The following is a 20,060-nucleotide window of genomic DNA, read 5'->3' as shown; positions in this document are numbered from 1 at the left end:
TGCCGCTGACTTCCGTGAGCTCCCCATTGTAAAGTGGGGACAATACCACAAAAGTGTTCTAAAATCAGTCCATGAATGTTCCTGAGAGGCTCAGTTACTATTACGATGGGGTCAGGAAGGTACCCACTTAGATAGAAAACAATAAAATGAAGAAAATTAGAGAGCAGTGAAATGACATTAAGAGGAAAAGGGGAGAGAAAAATAGCAGGAAATGGTGCAACCACTTTTTCTTCAAACTTCACCACCCAGCAGCCTCCATGCTCAATTCCACCAAACTGCACCACTCCAGAGGACCCCCACCAAGCAGCACCAGCCCCCCAGCCATCTTATTTGAGCTGAAACCCACAAAATGGTTGAAAAATTAACGCGGGACCAAACCCTTTACACTCAAAGCATTATGGGATATGATAGGTTGCGGATGATGTTTGGCTATTTTGTGGACCTTGGACTGAAATAATTAGAGAGGCAGACTAGTTTAAAGGCATTCATTCACACCATATTCCTGTAATTTTCTAAGAATTATGCCATGCTAACCAAAGCCCTCCGAAATCTCTCTCTAATGTTATTTGCAATGTTGTTATAATCGTATTGGTCCCAGAATATTAGAGACAAGGTGGCTGAGGTAATACCTTTCATCACCAGAAGCTGGTCCAGTAAAAGATATTGCCTCACCCATGTTGTTTCTTTAATTTTATGTTTGTTGGGGATATTAAAATGTATAAATATGTGTATGAAATTATGTTGATAAATGAAAACTAATAGGAATTTAGCTTCATTTGCATGTAGGAGGTCAGGTTCCTATGTACCCATATGCTGTGATGAAAACTTGTCCATGAATGTTAGGATGTTTCAGGAGCTTTACAAATGACTCCAGTTCTTCATAATAGTAACTTAAAAAGATAGCAAATGCCTGTCCATGGAAAAAGCAGTGTATCTAATCCCTTTTACTAATCCCTCTATTATATTTGTAATTGCATAACAATGTTGAATTTTTTAATACAGAAGAGGGCTATTTTCATTTACAAAGAAAACACAATCTTACTGTAGCAATGGTTTTACTGAGAATGTAGTAAGTCTTTCCTTAAGAAGTAATATGCCTGTCTTCAAAATCATCTGAGGAAAAAAATTACTTTTCTCAACAATCTTTTTTTATAGGGGCATTTGCTAAATGAACAGCCTTCCCTCAAATAATAAGGAAGAAAAAACACATGGAAAAATTAAAAAACAAAACATCCTTTCCACTAATTTCTGTTGTAAGCTATTATCTGCAGTGTCATAAGAATCAACGATGCATAGCTTTATACTCAGGAAATTTTCTTTAGATGACGACTGGTGCTAAGAGGCTACTAAGTTGCATGATAGAAATAAAATTGGATTTTCAAACAGTGTACTCCATTGCACATAGTTGCATTTGAAAACAATTTGTTCCCATCAGGTTTCATTATTATGAAATAGTTTTACAACTTTAAATACAGTTTTAATTTTCTGATGGCTTGTCATTGATGTCATATCCATATCTGCTGTGCCATATATAAGAGGACTTGCCTGTTTGCCCTAATCTGTGTATATGTACATGCAAAACTATGCATATGCAATCTATCTATCTATCTATACACACACACAAAACAATTTTTAATCTATGTTTAAGTCTGAAAATAATGTTAGTTACTTAAGGAGAAAAAAAAGCCTCATAAGTTTGTAGTTTTAAGAAGAAAATCAAACAATCATTAGCAAGTCAGAAAATTTAAAATTAACATTGTCCCTAACCATAAAAAAAAGTATGGAAAAGCATAGGCAAAGTCACTTCAAACATCCTATACTCATTCCTTCTCACCTCCTGGAATCAGTTAAGATACAGTGCACACAACTACATATACCAGAGTAGATAAGTAAGCATTTTTATCCCTGTTTTACAGATAGGGAAAGTGAGAAACAGGAAGTCTCAGTGACTTGTGTGACAGTCAGTGTGGTTTAGTAGATTAGGCATTGGAGCAAGGTGAAGTAATTTTTAGTCCCTTGATTTTTAAAAAAAAATTAAAATGTTTGATTTAAATCAGGCTGAGGCATTGTAAAACTAATGTGAAAATTTGTGTTATTTGCAATTAAAACTTATAATGAACTAAATTATAAGTTCCATTCCTTTTTTTTAAAGTGCCACTTCTGGTTGGGTACCTTATTCGAATTTTACACAACTGCTCTCGGCAAAACAAAGTATTGAAAATTAAGATCCAATTCTTACAGACATTTAAGCAAATATGTAACTTTATTTACATGAATAAATCCTATTAATTGCAGTGGACCTACTTGTACTTATGCATTTGAAGCAACAGGGCTAACGTATTTTTATTAAGATTTAGAGGCATAAAATCTTTGTCATTTCAAAACAATACCACTTCACTAGTGATAAAAAGTTATTCAGATTTTCAGTACATTAACTAAATCATTGTGAACTGTTATACATACGGGCCAATATTTGCAAAAACAGTAGCCTAAAGTTAGGCTCCTAAACTCCATGATTAAGCACCTAAAGATGTGATTTTTCAAAAGCATGTGAGTAATTTAAGAATAGGAATCCCACTAACTTCAAACTGCAAACCCCAATGGAGAAATATAATGTAGAAGCATTTCAGCATTCTTGACTTGTGCAATATATCAGAAATTGGTTTTGGCTGCAAGTATAGTACGGACTATTTGCTGAGCAATTTTATGTTTGAGCTTGTGGTGATCTCATAGTAAGGATGTTAATCAGGCCCTGGACATGTCTCTTTCACAATAGATGAGTGTTTAAGTGTGAAACTTCTTGGTAAAAAAATACAAAATCTGAAGTGTTACTAACAGTTAGGAAATTAGTTTTTAAAAAGTGCAAAACAAGAAAGTAAAGAATTAGCAATGCAAAAAATCATGATATAAATAAAAAATGTTTTTAATCAATGTATTTATCCACCCTACATTTGACTGAGATACAGGAGACATGGTGTCTTATACTGTATGTAATTCTGTTTTATAACATGAATGAGACTGTATTCATTGTTGTGGTCCTACTTTTGGAATCTTAGGGGTTTGTGGCTTTACAGCCAAATTGTCTTAAGATGGATGAAGAAGCCAAAACTATTGATTGATTTTGAAACTGACAAAACACACCATTGCCGCCTACATGCCCTTATATGGCAGGTAGCCCTGAGATGACATAATAATCACAGAATTTAGTAAGGGAGCAGGGGAAGTTTTCAAGTCTTACGTCTAAAGTTGGGTGCCTGTGTCAGTGTTCAGGCTTGTAAGCACTGATGTCTGCATCTAACTTCAGGCATCTATGTTTAGAAACATAGTGATTTCAGAATTAGTGAAGGCTCTCAAAATTTAAGGTACTTCTCAAGGCAAACACACAAATATATGGTGTGCAAACAGGAAAGAGAGGGTTTAAGTGCAGCTATTTTAATTTGTTAGAAATAGAGCAATTGTTATGGTAAGTTTTAGCTGTATATTGCGGGACTTGTAGAAGCAGGGCTTACGTTAAAAGCGGGTGGGAAAACAGCAATGCAAAGTTAGTGTGACCTAGCTTTGAAATAATAATATTTTAAAAAATAAAAGTAAAAAAGTGTTAAAATAGATAGGATATAATATAAATAAAATGTAAATGTTTTTCATTAATGCATGCTATAAAAGAGTATAAATGCTTGTGTAATATTGCTTGTATTTTGAAGAAACTGAGGCAGAGATGCTTTTTGTTAGCTGTATTTTTTTGTAATTGTTTGAATAAAGCTGTTTTTAATTTAAGAGTGAAGATTGTTTTTGCTTTTAAAGTTTGTTGGTGTGCAATTTAAACAACAATTTTTTTAATTAAAAGTGATTTTTTTGAAAAACAAAAAGAACATATGTTTATTTTGGGGGGGGTGGATTAGTTATTGCTTATATATATATATATATATATATATATATATATATATATATATATATATATATATAATATTATATTATATTATATACATATTGCTGATTGCAGGGAAAAAAAGAGGAATTATTTTTATATATTTTTGTTTGTTTTATAGGCAGATTAGGTTTTAGTGACTTTTATTTTTATTAGGTAATTTGCATTAATACATATGCTTTTTGGCTTGCTTTTGGATTTAAAGCTATTTATAGTTTAAAGATATTTACTTAAAAAGGGACACAATTAACTTTTATTAGAATTTTGATTGCTTTTTACTTTTAATTTTTCCTTTTACAACATACAACTTTAAAACGGAAAACACCACCTATTGTAGCCCCTTAGAGCCTAATAGGATTTTAGTTAAGTTGCATTTTATATTTATATTTTTTTATATATTTGGGCGGTTGAATTTTAATAAAACCTTTTATTTTTTTTTAGCTAATTTGACTAAATTGTTTATAGCCAAATGATTTTAATTAAATAGTTTTTTTTGCTTGGATTTATTTACAGACTTTTTTTGGAAAAGGGCTCATTTTTAATTTTTTTTAGAATGGCTGCAAAGAAATTAAGATTTTTTTTAGCATTTTTATAAAATGTTATTGAATTTTTTAAGCAACTACAGAGTTAATTTTTTTAAATTATTTGCTTATTTTTAATGCCATTTTAATTAACTTAGATTTTATTATTTTAATTTTTGTTTTGGGATTGACACTTTTTATGCTTGTAATTTTTTTTATTATTATGCTTTTAGAGTTTTTAACCTGTTTTGAAATTTTTTTATTCTTGCTTGCTTGGGCCTGATTTTGCTTTTTTTGCTGAACATAACGTTTTATGGGTGCCAGTTTTACTATTAATTAGCAAGGAGGGTGAACTTTTCAATTAGCCCCCACCCCTTTTGGGGTTTGTTTGTTTTTTTAAACATTTTTATTTATTAGGGCTATTTGAGGGTTTTTTGTGAGGCTTGTTACCTGGACAGAACGCACGGCCAAATGGCATTTTAATTTTTTTTTTTTTTTATGGCAGATACATTGCTGTTACGGTGTATGCTGAGCATAAATGGTTAAATTTTGACAAGTTTTTGACTGGTACTTGCTTAGCCAGTGCTTTTAGACAGGTGCTTTTTGCTTTTTTTGCTTGGAAGTTTTGTTTTAAGGCTTGCAACTTGTTTGGCGTGTAGGTTTGAGTTGCTGCTTGATTTATATTTTGTGCTTTTAATTGCTTAACTTTAGCTGTTAGGTACATATATATTTTTTAAAAAAAATTTTTTTTTTGTATTTTAGGCATGCTACGGCTAAGGTTGCATGCACTAAAGATTATATGCGTGGAGCGAGACTTTCTGAGGGGTTTTTTTTTACCATTTTGGACTTTCACAACGAGGAGTACATTTATTTGCACTTTATTACTATTGACCGGGGTAGAGAGAGGAATGCTAAGCCCCTTTTTGGTTTTTAGACTTACTGCGGCTGAGAGTGGGGTTTACCTTTAATTCTGCAATTTTTAACATGTAATATTAATTGTGCTAAATAAAGCAAATGTGAAATATTAAGGGCAAAAAGATAGATGGTGTGCATTTTGCAGGGTTTTTTTTTAATTTATTATTAAAACTGTGATAGATTTTTATTATTAATTTGCCTGTGCCTTAGTTGATTAGGCTAAGATTACAGGCTTGTAGGGCGGAGATGACGAGAACACACCATGTGACTGAATTTAGAGCATTAATTAATAAAATAATAGCAAAGAATATTGGGAACACTTTCTTATTATTTGGGGGAAGAAAAACGTTAATGCTTAAACCCTGACACCTTTTTATACTTACAAACATGGGCTTTTGGGGCTGGCCAGGTTTGGGGGTAGGAGAGAGAGAGAGGGAGAGAGATGGACGGGAGGTTATTTTGTGCACAGATTGTTTAGCGATACGCTGCAAAAGTTTAGAACTTGCTTTTGTTTTTGGGAGCTATTTTAGTTCAGGCCAGCTGCATGTGGCTTTTTTAGTGTCCCCAAACCACACCGGCTTTAGGGTTGCAAAAGCAGAATGTTGGGTTTTACTAGGTGGCTAACCTTTGCAAATGTAATTTTAATTTTGCAATTTATTTGCCTTTGTTTTATTTTTTTATATATTTTTTTTATAGCTAGCTGGTGCTGAAAGCAGTTTTTTTGTGCTTGGCATGGTTTGTCTTGATTTTTGAATGCAAAGGAGCTTTTTTGTATTTTTAGGACAAGCTAATTTTTTTAATTAACCCGTTTCTTAATTTTTTAATTTTTTTTATTTTAGCTTTAATTAATTGGGAAGTCAAGGGGGTTAGCAAAATAGTTTGGGTAGGGAGGCGTTTGGATGCTTTACATTTTGTTTTAAATTTTGCATTTGAGTTTTAATTTTGCTTGGGAGGTTTTTAGACTTTGCACTTGAAACTTATGGAGGTTTTTTGTGGCTTTTTTTGAGGTGTATGATTTTATTTAAATTGAAGGTAGCTTTTAGTGGGAATTGTTTAAATGGATTATTACGCTTGTAAAAATTCTAATTTTTAAAATACCTACAAATTTTAGGACTATAATGCACATACATATAATAAGCAGGTGTGCCCTTTGGTGGAGCTGGAGTAGTCTTGGACTGATTTTTACCCAGTTCCAAGCGTATAGGGTGCCCTGTCCACTAAGTTAGCGGCTTATAAAGCTAAAATAACCACACCACCTTTTTGGGTTACATACACAGAAAAGGTTTATTGAGGATGTCCATGACCCTTTTACACCTTCCTTTAGCAAAGAGCGTTGGCTAGTCTTAGAGAGACGGCGCTGCTTACTTTGATTGCTTTTAGTGAGACGGTCAGACCAGTTAGTGGCTTAGGCAGGGAGGAGAGGGGGAGGAAAGATGGGATTAGACAATTCTAGACCCAGGCAGGCCCCTTGCCGGATATGCCATGCAGAGACAGCCCGCCTTGGTCAGGACCTTCTACTGGTTTACTAGGTGCAGTTACAGGGCTTGCATGAAAGACATTTTTGGTCACAAGCTTGTGGGCTTTGCAGAGAGCTTTGGGCTTTTTTTGTGACCTTTATTTACACTGGCATACGTACATTACACACACACCAAGGCCTTTATTTTTTTGTATTATGATGCATTGTTTTTTTTGTTTTGTTTTTTTAATTTGAGGGCATTACCATAACCCCTCAACTTATACATAAGGGCAGTGGGCCAAGCTTGATTCTCAAGATTACTCTGAATGGCCATTAGCTGGTCATTCAGGACATTTTGAATTTTTGAACATGCTAGATTTTACTGCAATTTTTTTTTTTTTGCTTTAGTGATATTTAATACTGTTTTTGTTAACAGTTTTGGGGTTATTGAATTAAGGGTGGAGATAACATGTAATTTACCCACCCCAGCCTGCACCTGGGTTAACTGTCCTTTACTTATAAGACTAGTGGCTTTGACTTCAATTGACTACCCCTTTGTATCAGTATATAGTTGTGTTGCACAATCTAGCCATAAAGGTAGACTGGTATCATAAACGTCAAATTTTCAGATTCAAATTTCTCCCAGGTTTGGGTGGGGTAAGTTATGATGTTTCACTTCAAGTCTTTTCTAACATATATAGCAAGTGGAAATATGGGTCCAAATTTTTGCAAAAATTTCATCCTGTTGTTGCACTTAAATTTCAAAATCTTTTTGCAAAATTTGCTACTGTGGATCATAGATTCAAGTTCAGAAAGGACCATTGTGATCATTTAGTCTGACCTCAGGCCACAGAACTTCACCAAAATAATTCCTAAAGCATATCTTTTACAAAACCATCCAGCCGTGATTTTAAAATTGTCAGTGATAGAGCAAATGTACTGGGGTTTTTGTTTGTCTGTTGTGATTTGTTTATGGGTGTGGGTTGATAAATGCTACATGGTCCCAGAATAGCAAGTTTCAGCCCAGACAATTTTTAAAAGGGAAGGGGGTTGTTGCCGGCACCCAGTGCCAAGAGGCTAAACAACAGCTGGAGTTGGTTCGCTACCTGGTGTGCTACACCCAATAATCACAACGGGGTGGAGAAGCAGAAAAGTTTATTTGCAGCTGCAAAAAGGTACAGGGAAAATAAGATCTCAAATCCTGCACCCAGAGCAGAAAGTTACACAGGCTTTTATACATCCTTTCTTCAGCATACTTATCCAATAGCAAGCTGCCCTAAGTATCCATATAGCCAGCCAATCCAGATACCAGCTAGTTCCCTTGTTTTTTGTATCATTTGTTAAACTATACATAAAGCTGCTTTATTCAGCATTGTTCTTCCATATCTGCCCTGTTCAGCCTTGCTTAGTTTCAGGCAGTCTGACTCTGCAACATATTGTTGCAGATCCTCAGCATAACTGCTGTGAGTGCCTCCAGGTGGGACGGGCGGGCAAGGACACTTGGGCCTAGTACGCAGAGCTGCTGTGAGTGCCTCCCGGCAAGGGGGGGGGGGGGGCAAGGACACCTGGGCCTAGTGCGAGGGGGCTTCATCGACACTCGTGGTCTTCCATCCCCTCGAGTTACCTAGTGGCCATGCCCCAATGTCACCCACAGGGTTATGGAAAAGGGCAACTGATTCTTAACTAAGGCATTGCAGTCAGATGTTTCTCTAAAAGTCTTTATCTGTCCTGTGTTCGACCTAAATCTGAATTACTAATCCTCTTGGGAACAGACAAAACATTGAAGACTTTTTAAAACTGCATTCAAAATCCAATATTCCTGAAAGAGGCCATAAAGTAGTAAATGGCGTAGTTTAAAAAGTTTGTAATTTCATCATTCAGAGTCGTAGTTAAAAGAACATTGTGTTTTCAAGTTGGGCATTCCTCCGCTTTTGCACTTGTCCTCCTTTGAGTGCTGACAGGTCATACTAATGGAACTTCTGGAACAACTCCAGATCTTTCACTAACAGATAAGAAGGAAACTTAAAAAATTTCTGGGGATATAATCCTCTGCCTGAGTCACTGGATTGTGTCCAATATGAGATGGTTACTCTGCCTGTAGTGAATCAGTGTATGGGAGACTCATTTTCTTTTTCCCCCTGAGGGAACATTGTGCTGGTAAAATTCTTCATCAGTTTACATTAAAAAGTTGTTGCCCATGCGGTCATTCTGAATGATCTTTGTTCTTCTGCCCAAATTAGCATACACAGGCATAGATATGCACCAAAGGTCTGTCATTTGTAGGGATGGACAAATAGGCTGCTGTTTAGGTTCACGGGGGGCAGTCCTGTTGGAAAGTCACGTTATTTGGAAATTGTTTGGGAACATCCAGATTTGGAAAAAAACTACTGTAGGAACAATAAGAGGATGCACAAATACATACCATGATGCTCAGCAGAGTGAGGGAACAGGAGAAAGAACAGAAGAAGCAGAGAGGAGAACTGTGCTCTAAATATTATGATCATGCCAGTGGTTACAGAAGGGTGGCTGGGAGATGCACAGTGTAGAAATGGTAGTTAAGAAGAAACTGAAAATAAAACTAGAGGTTTTCACACTTCATTACTGGTGGCCAAGCATATTGCACATACCAGTGCTCCTTGCATCCCTCCGTTCCCGCTCACAAGCTCCCTGTGTGTCATCCCCTCCATCTTGCCACGCTCCCTGTGTGCATCCCCATTCCTCCCATTCTCCCTCCATTCCAGGGGCCACAGGCATCCCCTTGCTTCCCGTACCACCCTGTAGCAGGATCACCCAATCTCTGCCTTGCCAGAGGCTCTGTATGGCTCCCCAGTCTCTTGCATGTCAGGGGCTCTGTGTGTGCCCCCTTCTTCCCCCATACCAGGGTCCTCCATCCAAACACAGAAAGGCCATCAAGTTAAATAAAGCCTTGCAAGTGGCCAATAATTTACTGAAAATCCAAAAGGAGGAGATTGCATTTTTGTGGGCGGGGGTGGGGAGAAATTAGCTACTGGACAATGATACCGACCAGTCTGGAACGGGGATGAGACAGCATGCCCTAGTAATCCTAAGTGTACTCTCTGAGGGAACCCTAACAGTGGGGTGTGCCAAGGAGGGGTTTACTGTGCTAAAACAGGCCAGTAATGTTCTGCAGGAGTGTTACTCTTGAGCTCAGTAAATCAGGGGATTTGATGGATGAGGTGTATGGGCTCAGAAAAGTTGCTCTCTGAGTAGATATTTCATAGAAATTACTTGTTTATGTCTTTCTCTGTTCAGCAAAGAGAGGAGACTATGTGGTCTCTCTTCTGTCAGTGCCAGGACAGTTACCTACTCTGCTAGGATTTTTGTTGTTTCTGCAACATGGCAGTGGATTCACATTGGTACTAATGTGGTGAGGGTTCCAGTTGTTTTTCTCATCACTATTCTGCACACTGAGGTTCTGCATTCTGCATTGAGGTTCACTGGGCTCATTCATTGCTGCTGCATCTGTCCCCTTACCTTCTGCTTTCCCCAAATACCTCTCCTCTCTTTCATCCATTCCCCTGCATTGTGGTACACAGGACTATTGAAATTTTCCTTAAGCTAAACATACAAAGATGCAGAATGTCTTACTGTGACACTGACAGACTGGTTAACTTGTGTTTGACCCATAATAACTTAACCGGAGGCACTGAAATGGATCAAAACAATCTACTTGTATGTGAATTTCAAATAAATGTATAGACTCGAATCTTTAACATGTTTGCTTGTATTGTTAGAGAATCAAGATAATATGCTAATTCTATTTGTCTATGTTTACGTTTTTCTTATTTGAAGTTTAACAATGTGATCTAATTAGCTTGTAGTTGCTAAAATCCTGTTACTGTCTTTTATTGATTCATTTAATGATTCATTACTGTATTCTATTGACTCAAAGATCAAAGCTGTGAAATACCATCAGAACTAATATTATTTATATTGTCTTCAGCTTAATTGTCTGTGCCATAATGAACTGCCTAGATAGTTTGAATGATTAATTGCCATATGTTAATGAACACAACTACTTACCTGTGTATGTATAGGAAATAGAAGATTAGCTTCAAAGCAACAATACACTTTACCTATTCTTCATCTGAGGAGGGCCCTGCTCTGACAGTTGCTGTCAAGAGGCTATCTGCTTGCAGTTTGGTTCAATGGTTCTCAGCACCCCCACTATAAAAATTGTTCCAGCACCTCTGGACATAGAAGACTGCACTATATCTACTACAGGGATGGCTTGGCTCAAAGATGCTGCACTGTCACCAAGTGGCATTCTCATAAACATGGTGGGATTCTAGAACACTCACAAGTCTTGCAGTAAGAGCCATGGAGGGATGGCTTAGTGCTCCCTATCTGATTTGGTCCACTGAGCTCTGATGTAGAGTTTGCATTTGCTCGATTGAGCGGATCAGTATAAATAGTGTGGAATTCCATTGTGAACTTATGGTTTATAGCTAATAGTAAGTTGCATGAAGCTAACTTAGACTATAGCTGGCTGCTGGCCTAGATAAAGTGGTGAAATAGCCACCGGTACTCTGGAAATATTGTCTCTCACAGCATCAGGTCTACTGGATGGCACAAGTTACCTCAGAACTGAGGGAGGGATTAGTGTCCATCATTACCTGCCGAGGCCACTATGAACTCCCCTCCCCCACATGACAGCAGAAATAGGCAAAACTTGAGTGGCAGCCATAGTATGATCCACCCCCTCTGTCAAACCCAGGGCTGGGAGGCTTGCTCCCGGATGCAGAGACCAAACTTTCCAGCATTGTAGACTTTGTAGGAGGTATTGATGAGAAATCTGATGCGGTTCAATAAGGATAAGTGCAGGGTCCTGCACTTAGGACGGAAGAACCCAATGCACAGCTACAGACTAGGGACCGAATGGCTAGGCAGCAGTTCTGCGGAAAAGGACCTAGGGGTGACAGTGGACGAGAAGCTGGATATGAGTCAGCAGTGTGCCCTTGTTGCCAAGAAGGCCAATGGCATTTTGGGATGTATAAGTAGGGGCATAGCGAGCAGATCGAGGGACGTGATCGTCCCCCTCTATTCGACATTGGTGAGGCCTCATCTGGAGTACTGTGTCCAGTTTTGGGCCCCACACTACAAGAAGGATGTGGGTAAATTGGAGAGAGTCCAGCGAAGGGCAACAAAAATGATTAGGGGTCTGGAACACATGTCTTATGAGAAGAGGCTGAGGGAACTGGGATTGTTTAGTCTGCAGAAGAGAAGAATGAGGGGGGATTTGATAGCTGCTTTCAACTATCTGAGAGGTGGTTCCAGAGAGGATGGTTCTAGACCATTCTCAGTGGTAGAAGAGGACAGGACAAGGAGTAATGGTCTCAAGTTGCAGTGGGGGAGGTTTAGGTTGGATATTAGGAAAAACTTTTTCACCAGGAGGGTGGTGAAACACTGGAATGCGTTACCTAGGGAGGTGGTGGAATCTCCTTCCTTAGAAGTTTATAAGGTCAGGCTTGAAAAAGCCCTGGCTGGGATGGTTTAATTGGGGATTGGTCCTGCTTTGAGCAGGGGGTTGGACTAGATGACCTCCTGAGGTCCCTTCCAACCCTGATATTCTATGATTCTATGATTCTATTCCAGAGGTGGAAGTGGGAAACAGCCATTTGCTGAGAAGTGCTCCTGCCGTGAGCCAACAGAGTTCCTGGTGGAAATCAGCTCAGAAATGAATGCTTGTCCACGTATTACTTCCTGCCATACTTCCTACCTACTCATTAGACAGGGAAGGAAAGCCAATAGCAGAATGGCTACCCTGGGTGCTGGGTTGCCATGAGACAGAGAAAACCAGGGTCTCCAGAGATGGAGTATCATTTCCCTGTGTACACTGCTGGGCTACCAGACTGCGCCACTTACTCCTCTACAGGGTCTAAAACATCTCCCCCTTGAGGGAATGGTGTAGTGGAAAATATGTGAGGAAATCTTTGCAGAGTTTCAAACATACCTTGTTCACATCAGTGGCTTTTTCTTCAAGAGCGGGACAGTCTGGCCAAAAGTATACTATGCAAAATCTTGAGGGATATACAAATCCACCATACTTTTAAGTGACAGCACTGTATAATTCTCTAGGCACTTGCACTGGTATGTAAGTAGTTGTGACCCTGACATTACAACGGCGCTATATCTTCAGTGAACCAAGGCTTTTATGATTGACTGTTAGTAGAATCTAGCATTCTCTATGGGCAGTCAACCCCACAAATTCTGTCTTCTGATTAAACTTAGTAGACCCACCAGTTTTGATAAGTTTCAGAGTAGCAGCCGTGTTAGTCTGTATTGGCAAAAAGAAAAGGAGTACTTGTGGCACCTTAGAGACTAACCAATTTATTTGAGCATAAGCTTTGGGGAGCTACAGCTCACTTAGACTAACCAATTTATTTGAGCATAAGCTTTCGTGAGCTACAGCTCACTTCATCGGATGCATCCGATGAAATGAGCTGTAGCTCATGAAAGCTTATGCTCAAATAAATTGGTTAGTCTCTAAGGTGCCACAAGTACTCCTTTTCAGTTTTGATAACAGAGCCTGAGGTACAATACTGAGATCTATCATGGCTACCCATATCAATCAGTCCAATTTAATTTTCTCAGGGGACACGGACTGTGCTGGGGATGATGGATGTTTTTGAAGATCTGATAAGCCTACTTTGAGAGAACATCTCAAGGGCTTGTAGAGAACAAGCGATTATCAGTACTGATGAATGTTTCCTTTCATCAAAAATTAGGGTCTCATTAGTAGTCCTTGTAGCAGCTGATGATGATAGATGCTTTCAACAGATGACCTTTTTTTTTTTTTTTTTTACATCTTGGAGATACTGTCTGCTCTGATTATGAGTTGGCTGTTTTCAGTTGAAAGACTCCTTGGCAAAATGTGGGTTACAGTTTTTTAATAGGATGTATTATCACAGCCTGTCTTATACCACTGCATTCATTGATGAGTCAGCGATTGCAATTAAAAATGATATTTTAAAGAGATGGGCTCGTGTCATCCAATCTTCTTCCAAAATTCACGGGGATTCAGATCCAGGGTTTTGACTCAGATCATTACAGAGCTCTAATATTTTATAGAGTTTAGCACAGCTGGTAAGATATTTCCTGTTGTACACATGGCATGCAAAGTTTCTGCTCAAGATTGAATATTTTTTTCAAGCAAATCTGAGAAAACAATTCATTTGTGAAGAAGTAGCTGCTTCAGACCAGTGTTTCCTCCTCCAGCTCAAACAGCATTTCATTTATAACCTACTTGGTGTGGGTGCCAAGCAATTTACGCTGCTGCTTAATGTGGGAAATTGGATATATGCTAAGAAAATCTGATTCACTCTAAATTGCTTATGTTAAAGTTGATTAGATGAGAACTCTATTTATAATGAATAATTCCTAAACTTTTACCACTTTGCAGTGGTGTGTTACTCTTATCTAATTGATTGTGAATCTCTATTTCAGATATAAGAAAGTTATTGTTTTTGTTTTGTTTTGCCAGAAACAATTTAACACCTGCTCTATTGCTTTTTGTTTGCCCTCTGATTTATACACAGAATTAATTCTACTTGTTAAGGCACATACTGAAAGTCAGCACACGTTGTAGCTCTTATTCGGATGTATAAAGTGCTCAGAAAATAACTGCTTCCAAGCATAGATGAGAATGAAAGATGACATGCCTGGAATATTCACAGATGACATCCAGGTTGCACAAAATGCAATTCTGGTTAGAGAGCCAAATCCCATAAACTGCTCAAAGCCCAGTGTGGCCAACTCTTGTGACTTTATCATGAGTTTTGTCATATTTGGTGTCTTTCTTGATCTCTCAGCTCCTTGAATCATTTAATTAGGTGAGAAATACAACTGTCATTCCAAAAAATAAATTTCTAACCCTGATGCACAGAAGTTTAAAAATGTGAAAGGGTCAGAAACCAGAAGTTAAATGAAATTAACTCAATATTTATTATTTTAAAAATATCTCATGATTTGAAACTAGGATGACCAGATGCCCTGACATTAGGGACTTTGTCTTACATAGGACTCTATTATCTCTTCCCCCTCCCCTCCAGTCCTGATTTTTCGCACTTGCTATCTTGCTCTCTATTTGAAAACAATCATGATTTTGGGGGGCCTGAGTCATGATTTTTGATTGTTTTGGGTAGTACTGAAAACCCAAGAACGTGGCCTAGGGCAGGCATTCTCTACTAAGAAAACCTGCACTACTGCCATCCTAAGGGCTTGTCTCCATTGGCAATTTAAAGCACTGCAACTTTCTTGCTTGGGGTGTGAAAAAACACCCCCCTGGAGCACAGCAAGTTTCAGTGCTGTAGAGCACTAGTGTTGACTGTGCACCAGCCCTGGAAGCTACACCCCTTGTGGAGGGTTTTGGGGTTTTTTTAGAGCGCTGGGAGAACTCTCTCCCGGCACTGCGCTGCAACCGCACAAACCACGTTAAAGCGCTGCCCGTGTAGACTAGCCCTAAGTCTCTGTGTCTACCTACCGTAACCTTTGTAACTCCTCAGGCTGCAGTCGCATGCTGTGTGTGTGGGTACACATCCCTATATACGAGGAATGACCAGTGGATCTAGACTGAACTACTTCATATCTATACAGGTTTCAGGGGTCCTGCCTTTCATTCTACATGCACACACATAGCTTCTTTGGTGTCCAGGGCCTTCCATGCTTGGGTGTGTGTATTTGTGTGTTAAAGTGAGGAAGAAGATTGCCTTCCTCTGCAACCTCCACAGAACATAACAATGGGGCAAATGATGTCACTGAGATATTTCACTGTATTTGGCATTAGCAGATTAAACTGAAATTTGACGGGCAATTTGTAAAAAGATTCTATAAACCCAAGAGCCTTCTTCAGTTTCCTGAATTTAGGGTGACATTTAGCCAGCCGTTTGTCAAAAGTATATTGATTCTTTAGTTTTTTTTCAGATTGCGGTTGGAAGTTTTTAAGTTGCTTTTTTCTAAGTGTTCCTTATTGGGTTTATCGGCTTATCTTCTTTAGAAATGCATTTTTCATACATGGGACAAGCTTTTTCCACTAACTCTTACACATTTTGCAAAGGTCCACATACTTCTAAGTTGGTACAGAAACAAAAATAATAACAAGGGTTTTTAGCTTGGGGATGTAATATTAATGAGTGGGTTTTGTTGTGCACTTTAAAAAATGTTAATATTATAATTCATAACCTGTATGATTTGAGACATGAAACTTTAAAACTTAAACTGTTTTTGCAAGGACAGTATTGGAAAAGCAACATGATATAAGGAAGCCCAATGATCAGTCTCTTTCCCTCCGCCCCCCCCTCCCCCCCCCCCGCACATACTCTTTAGGGTATGTGCAATGTCATGTCTCCAATAGAGTACGTCTGTGTGCTGCATGGAGCAGGAACTGGTAATTATGCACTGTCGGAACTCTATGGATCTATAAAAGGAGACAAAATAGGTAAACAATAGTAATGTGTTGAGATGCCACCTGCTCTTGTTTATTTGGGACATTTGGTAGGTTGAGCATACGCTCACTGAACTCATCGATAAGCACAGGAGCAGGTCTAAAAGAATAGGGCAGTAACGCTGTTTAAAATAAAATTTGCAGACTGCTTTAAAAGCTACGATATGTCTAACTGATGTCAGCCAATAGTTTGGTTACTGGAATCCTTAACTGTTTCCTCTTTGTTGCTTGTTGCATGTACTTTCCATTCTTTTGGACAATGATTAATTGTTGTGTCCTTTTTGAACTCCTAGGTGCAGAAGTGTTGTATATGAATATGACTGCTTATAATGAAGGTCGCCTTCAATCATCATTCTGGATTGTTGATAAACAGCATGTATACATTGGAAGTGCCAGCTTAGACTGGAGGTCATTGGGACAGGTAATTTTATTGATGAATGAAAAACCAGATATACTTTATACTTTTAATGTAAATCTACACCAAAGAAAAATATAGTAGAAAAATGTAACTTGCTTATTATTTTTAAATATATAACTTTATTTGAGGTAAGAATAAATAGGTGGCTATTTTGCCTATATGGAAGAGTGGCTGTCTTGCTGTAAGTCATACTTCTTTGCACAGTGAAACCTGCCATTAACAGTCACTTAAGGGCAGCAATTCCTCCTAGAAGAGGAGGCATTAAACCACAAGCAAATTAAATCATACTGGAAATCTTGGCTTTACATTGCATCAAGCCTGCAGTCCTTACTCAGATAAAACTCCCGCTGATTTCAGTGATGAATTTGACTGAGGAAAGAGTGCAGGTACAGGCCCATTCATAAAAAGTTGGAAGATCACCCACTGGGATTTTCTTTTAGAGTTTATCCATAATGGAAGCTCCTCTGTAACATTTCGAGCATGAATCAATTTTGTTCGTTGTTCAAGTCTGCAAACTAGATACAGTAAGACTGAAATTGGGAAGTTCTTTCCCATATAGTGAGTCTGATCCTGAAAAAATTCAATGTGTGGAGTTCCTGACGATTTCAGCGGAAGTTACATGCACAGAGAAGTTGTAGCATGAAACCCAGAGTTTGTATGTGTGTTAGAGCCAAACAATACAAAGCTTATAAATAAGCACCTCTTCATCAGTATATCAGTGCTGTGAATTCCCTAATTTTGAGAGAGACTCTTTTTCAAAATTGTTTTGAAGAAGCAACATGCTATTTACAAAGCCAGTCTGTCTTCTGAAGATTTCTGTAGTAAACAGTTTTTATAGTCCACCTGTTAATGCACCTTTTTTTCAGTAGTTGTCTGTTGGAATCATAAAAAGGTAGTAACATTTTTTCTGTGTTCATGGGAGTTTTACATGCAAATTCCTGTGTGTCAAGAATAGCAAAAATGCCAATATTGATTGTGTACCTTTGCCTTCTATTGGTGGAACCAGAATTGCTCAGCTGTGTGCCATTGGTCTTGTACTTTTTAAAAGCTAATATAGACTGTCCTTCAGCTCAAGAGATAGGGGACTGTGCTTTTGGAGCTAGGTAGTCTGAATTTATCCCCAGTGTCATCCTGGAGCTACAGGTAACCAGGATATGCAGCATGGTTTAAACCAGAGGTTCTCAAACTGTGGTCCGTGGATAGTTCCCTTTAACGTACATGCCTGGGCAGCCGCACATGAAAGAATGAAGGGCCACCCACCTAATTAGTGGAGCCGCACAGGCATGACTACACTAATTAGATGCCTGGACCCTGGAGAAGACGCACATGTAAGGTGAGGTGGTGCCCTTGGGGGGAATAGAGGGTAGATGGGAGGGGGCAGTGGGGTGAGAAGTGGGGTTGGGGGGAATTTGGGATGTGCAGTGCTGCGGCAGCCAGAGAAAGCGGTGACTTTCCCCAACTCCAGGGCTGCGGCTGCTGGGGAGAAATGGCCCTCCTTCCCAGCCTCAGCCTCAAGTGTTCCATGAAAAAAAAAGTTTGAGAATCACTGGTTTAAACTACAAAGTCCTAGATGGCCATAGATGAGTTACAATAAAATAACTTGCTTTCTAAATATACGAGAGCTTTGGAAATATGTTACTAATTATGGGCATAGTGTGTAACAATATTGGTACGTAAGATTGACTAGACAGTTCGTGCTGAAATTTTCCAGGCTTGTTTTGATCTAAGGGGTTGAGTGTTTGAACAAAAATAACTCAGCCACTTGAGAAACAAGCGTGGAGTGAATATACTTTTGCCATGATAAAAAAATGTTTGTAACCTTTTTTTAAAAAACAATTATAGTGCATCACAAGTTTGTGGTAGAAACCTTGCTAGAGACTTAATTCCTAGGTTGTAGATCTATCTTTTGGTGACCCAGTGAAAATTCCAGCCTTGGGGCTGTTGTAAATTATGCCAGCTGGGAACAGCTCCCTATGGGCTGTTACACTGCTTGGGATTACTGACGTGTAAAGTGTGCTGGCCATGCTACCAGCATGCCCATAAACAAATGGGAGCCTAGACAAATCCTGTGAGACGTGGAATGTGAAAAAAAGGATGTGTCTGGGTCAAGGATCTGGCCCTCTACTCTTTTGGATCCCACCTGTTGTGTATTCTAAGAAAACACAAGGAAAGAATTCAGGAGCAAACAGAAATGGGCATCTTTCCGGAATCTTCTTTGGAATGAACAAAGGATTAGCTTTTTGACTAATATTGATTGGAGAGATTATATGAACTGCGTCAGAAAGGGTAACTTTGTTGAGCTATTCTAAATGAGGTAAGGAAACTGAATATTTTTCTCAACTGTTCATGTTTATCATTTCTGTATGTAGTATAAAGCAATAGGACAAGTTATTCATCTGTCATAAGCAAAATAATTCAGATCTGTTCATAGCGCATCTATTATACTATAAAATAGTTACATAGTAAATTATATTGTTTTAACTATGCGGGACCTGCCAAATGTGAGCCTCGAATAACAGTCAAAACAATGGACATAGAAAAGGAGCATATCGGTCACTCAGTATAGCTGAAGGTGTCAAAGTGACATGGTCAGTGACTTCCATCACAGACACCACAATCCCCTGTTTGATCAAACTAATCATAGTGAAGTAATCCAAGTTCCTGTGAAAACTCAGATTATATTTGTGTTTTTGGTTTGTTTGTTTTTTAATGGCCTGGCTGGAGCCAGATTTATGTGGGTCTGTGTTTCAAACTCATTCCCTGACTGTTCATCTTACCATGTGCTTTCTAGAGACATATGGAGAGTTTGCCATCCTATTAAATAGGATGTTGTCAGAAAGTCCAGCATTTATACAGAGCAAAGACATGCAGCAGAAATTTTCTCTTGATTAAAAATATTTGTCTGATCTCATTTAGGAAAGTTAAGAAATATAGACTGGGATTTCTGTGGGGTCTCAGGGAATCAGATGTCTAACTCCCATTGACTTTCAGTGAGACTTGGTCATCTAACACCCTTAGGATCCTTTAAAACTTCCAGCCATAGTTAATAAGGACTACTCTTAAAGGGACTCATTGTTGTTTTAGGATTGCATTCTCCCCTTTCAGGGAAAACCTACGTGGTGGTGGTGGTGGAGAAATAAGCAGAAAACTCTGTGACGTTAATTTCTCTGCATGCTTCCCTTAAGGAGAAGGCTCTGGAGATTTGTGGAGGAGCCAGGGGATGAGACTAGGATACCTGGTTACCTACATAGATCCCAGGGTAGTGCCGGTCAGGGACTCGATCCCCTTTCCCTGCCACCTGCATTTTATCTCCTGGATATATAGGTGAGATAATGCTGATATTGGCTAGTATTGTCTCCTGC

General features: G+C 38.6%; 1 protein-coding gene across 2 annotated transcripts in view; it reads left to right on the top strand.

The window, feature by feature from the left end:
* Nucleotides 1-20,060, top strand: part of PLD5 (phospholipase D family member 5) — a 237,878-nt gene that overhangs the window by 164,039 nt on the left and 53,779 nt on the right. For both annotated transcript variants that reach the window (XM_073335270.1, XM_073335271.1), the window contains one exon: nucleotides 16,574-16,701. In XM_073335270.1, the coding sequence (XP_073191371.1) occupies nucleotides 16,574-16,701 (128 nt within the window). The remainder of the gene's footprint in view (nucleotides 1-16,573; nucleotides 16,702-20,060) is intronic.

The sequence above is a fragment of the Lepidochelys kempii genome, chromosome 3 (genome assembly GCF_965140285.1).
Source record: "Lepidochelys kempii isolate rLepKem1 chromosome 3, rLepKem1.hap1, whole genome shotgun sequence".
Taxonomy (NCBI): domain Eukaryota; kingdom Metazoa; phylum Chordata; order Testudines; family Cheloniidae; genus Lepidochelys; species Lepidochelys kempii.
Note: the sequence above shows the minus strand (reverse complement) of the source record. Positions and strands in the feature narration are given on the sequence as shown.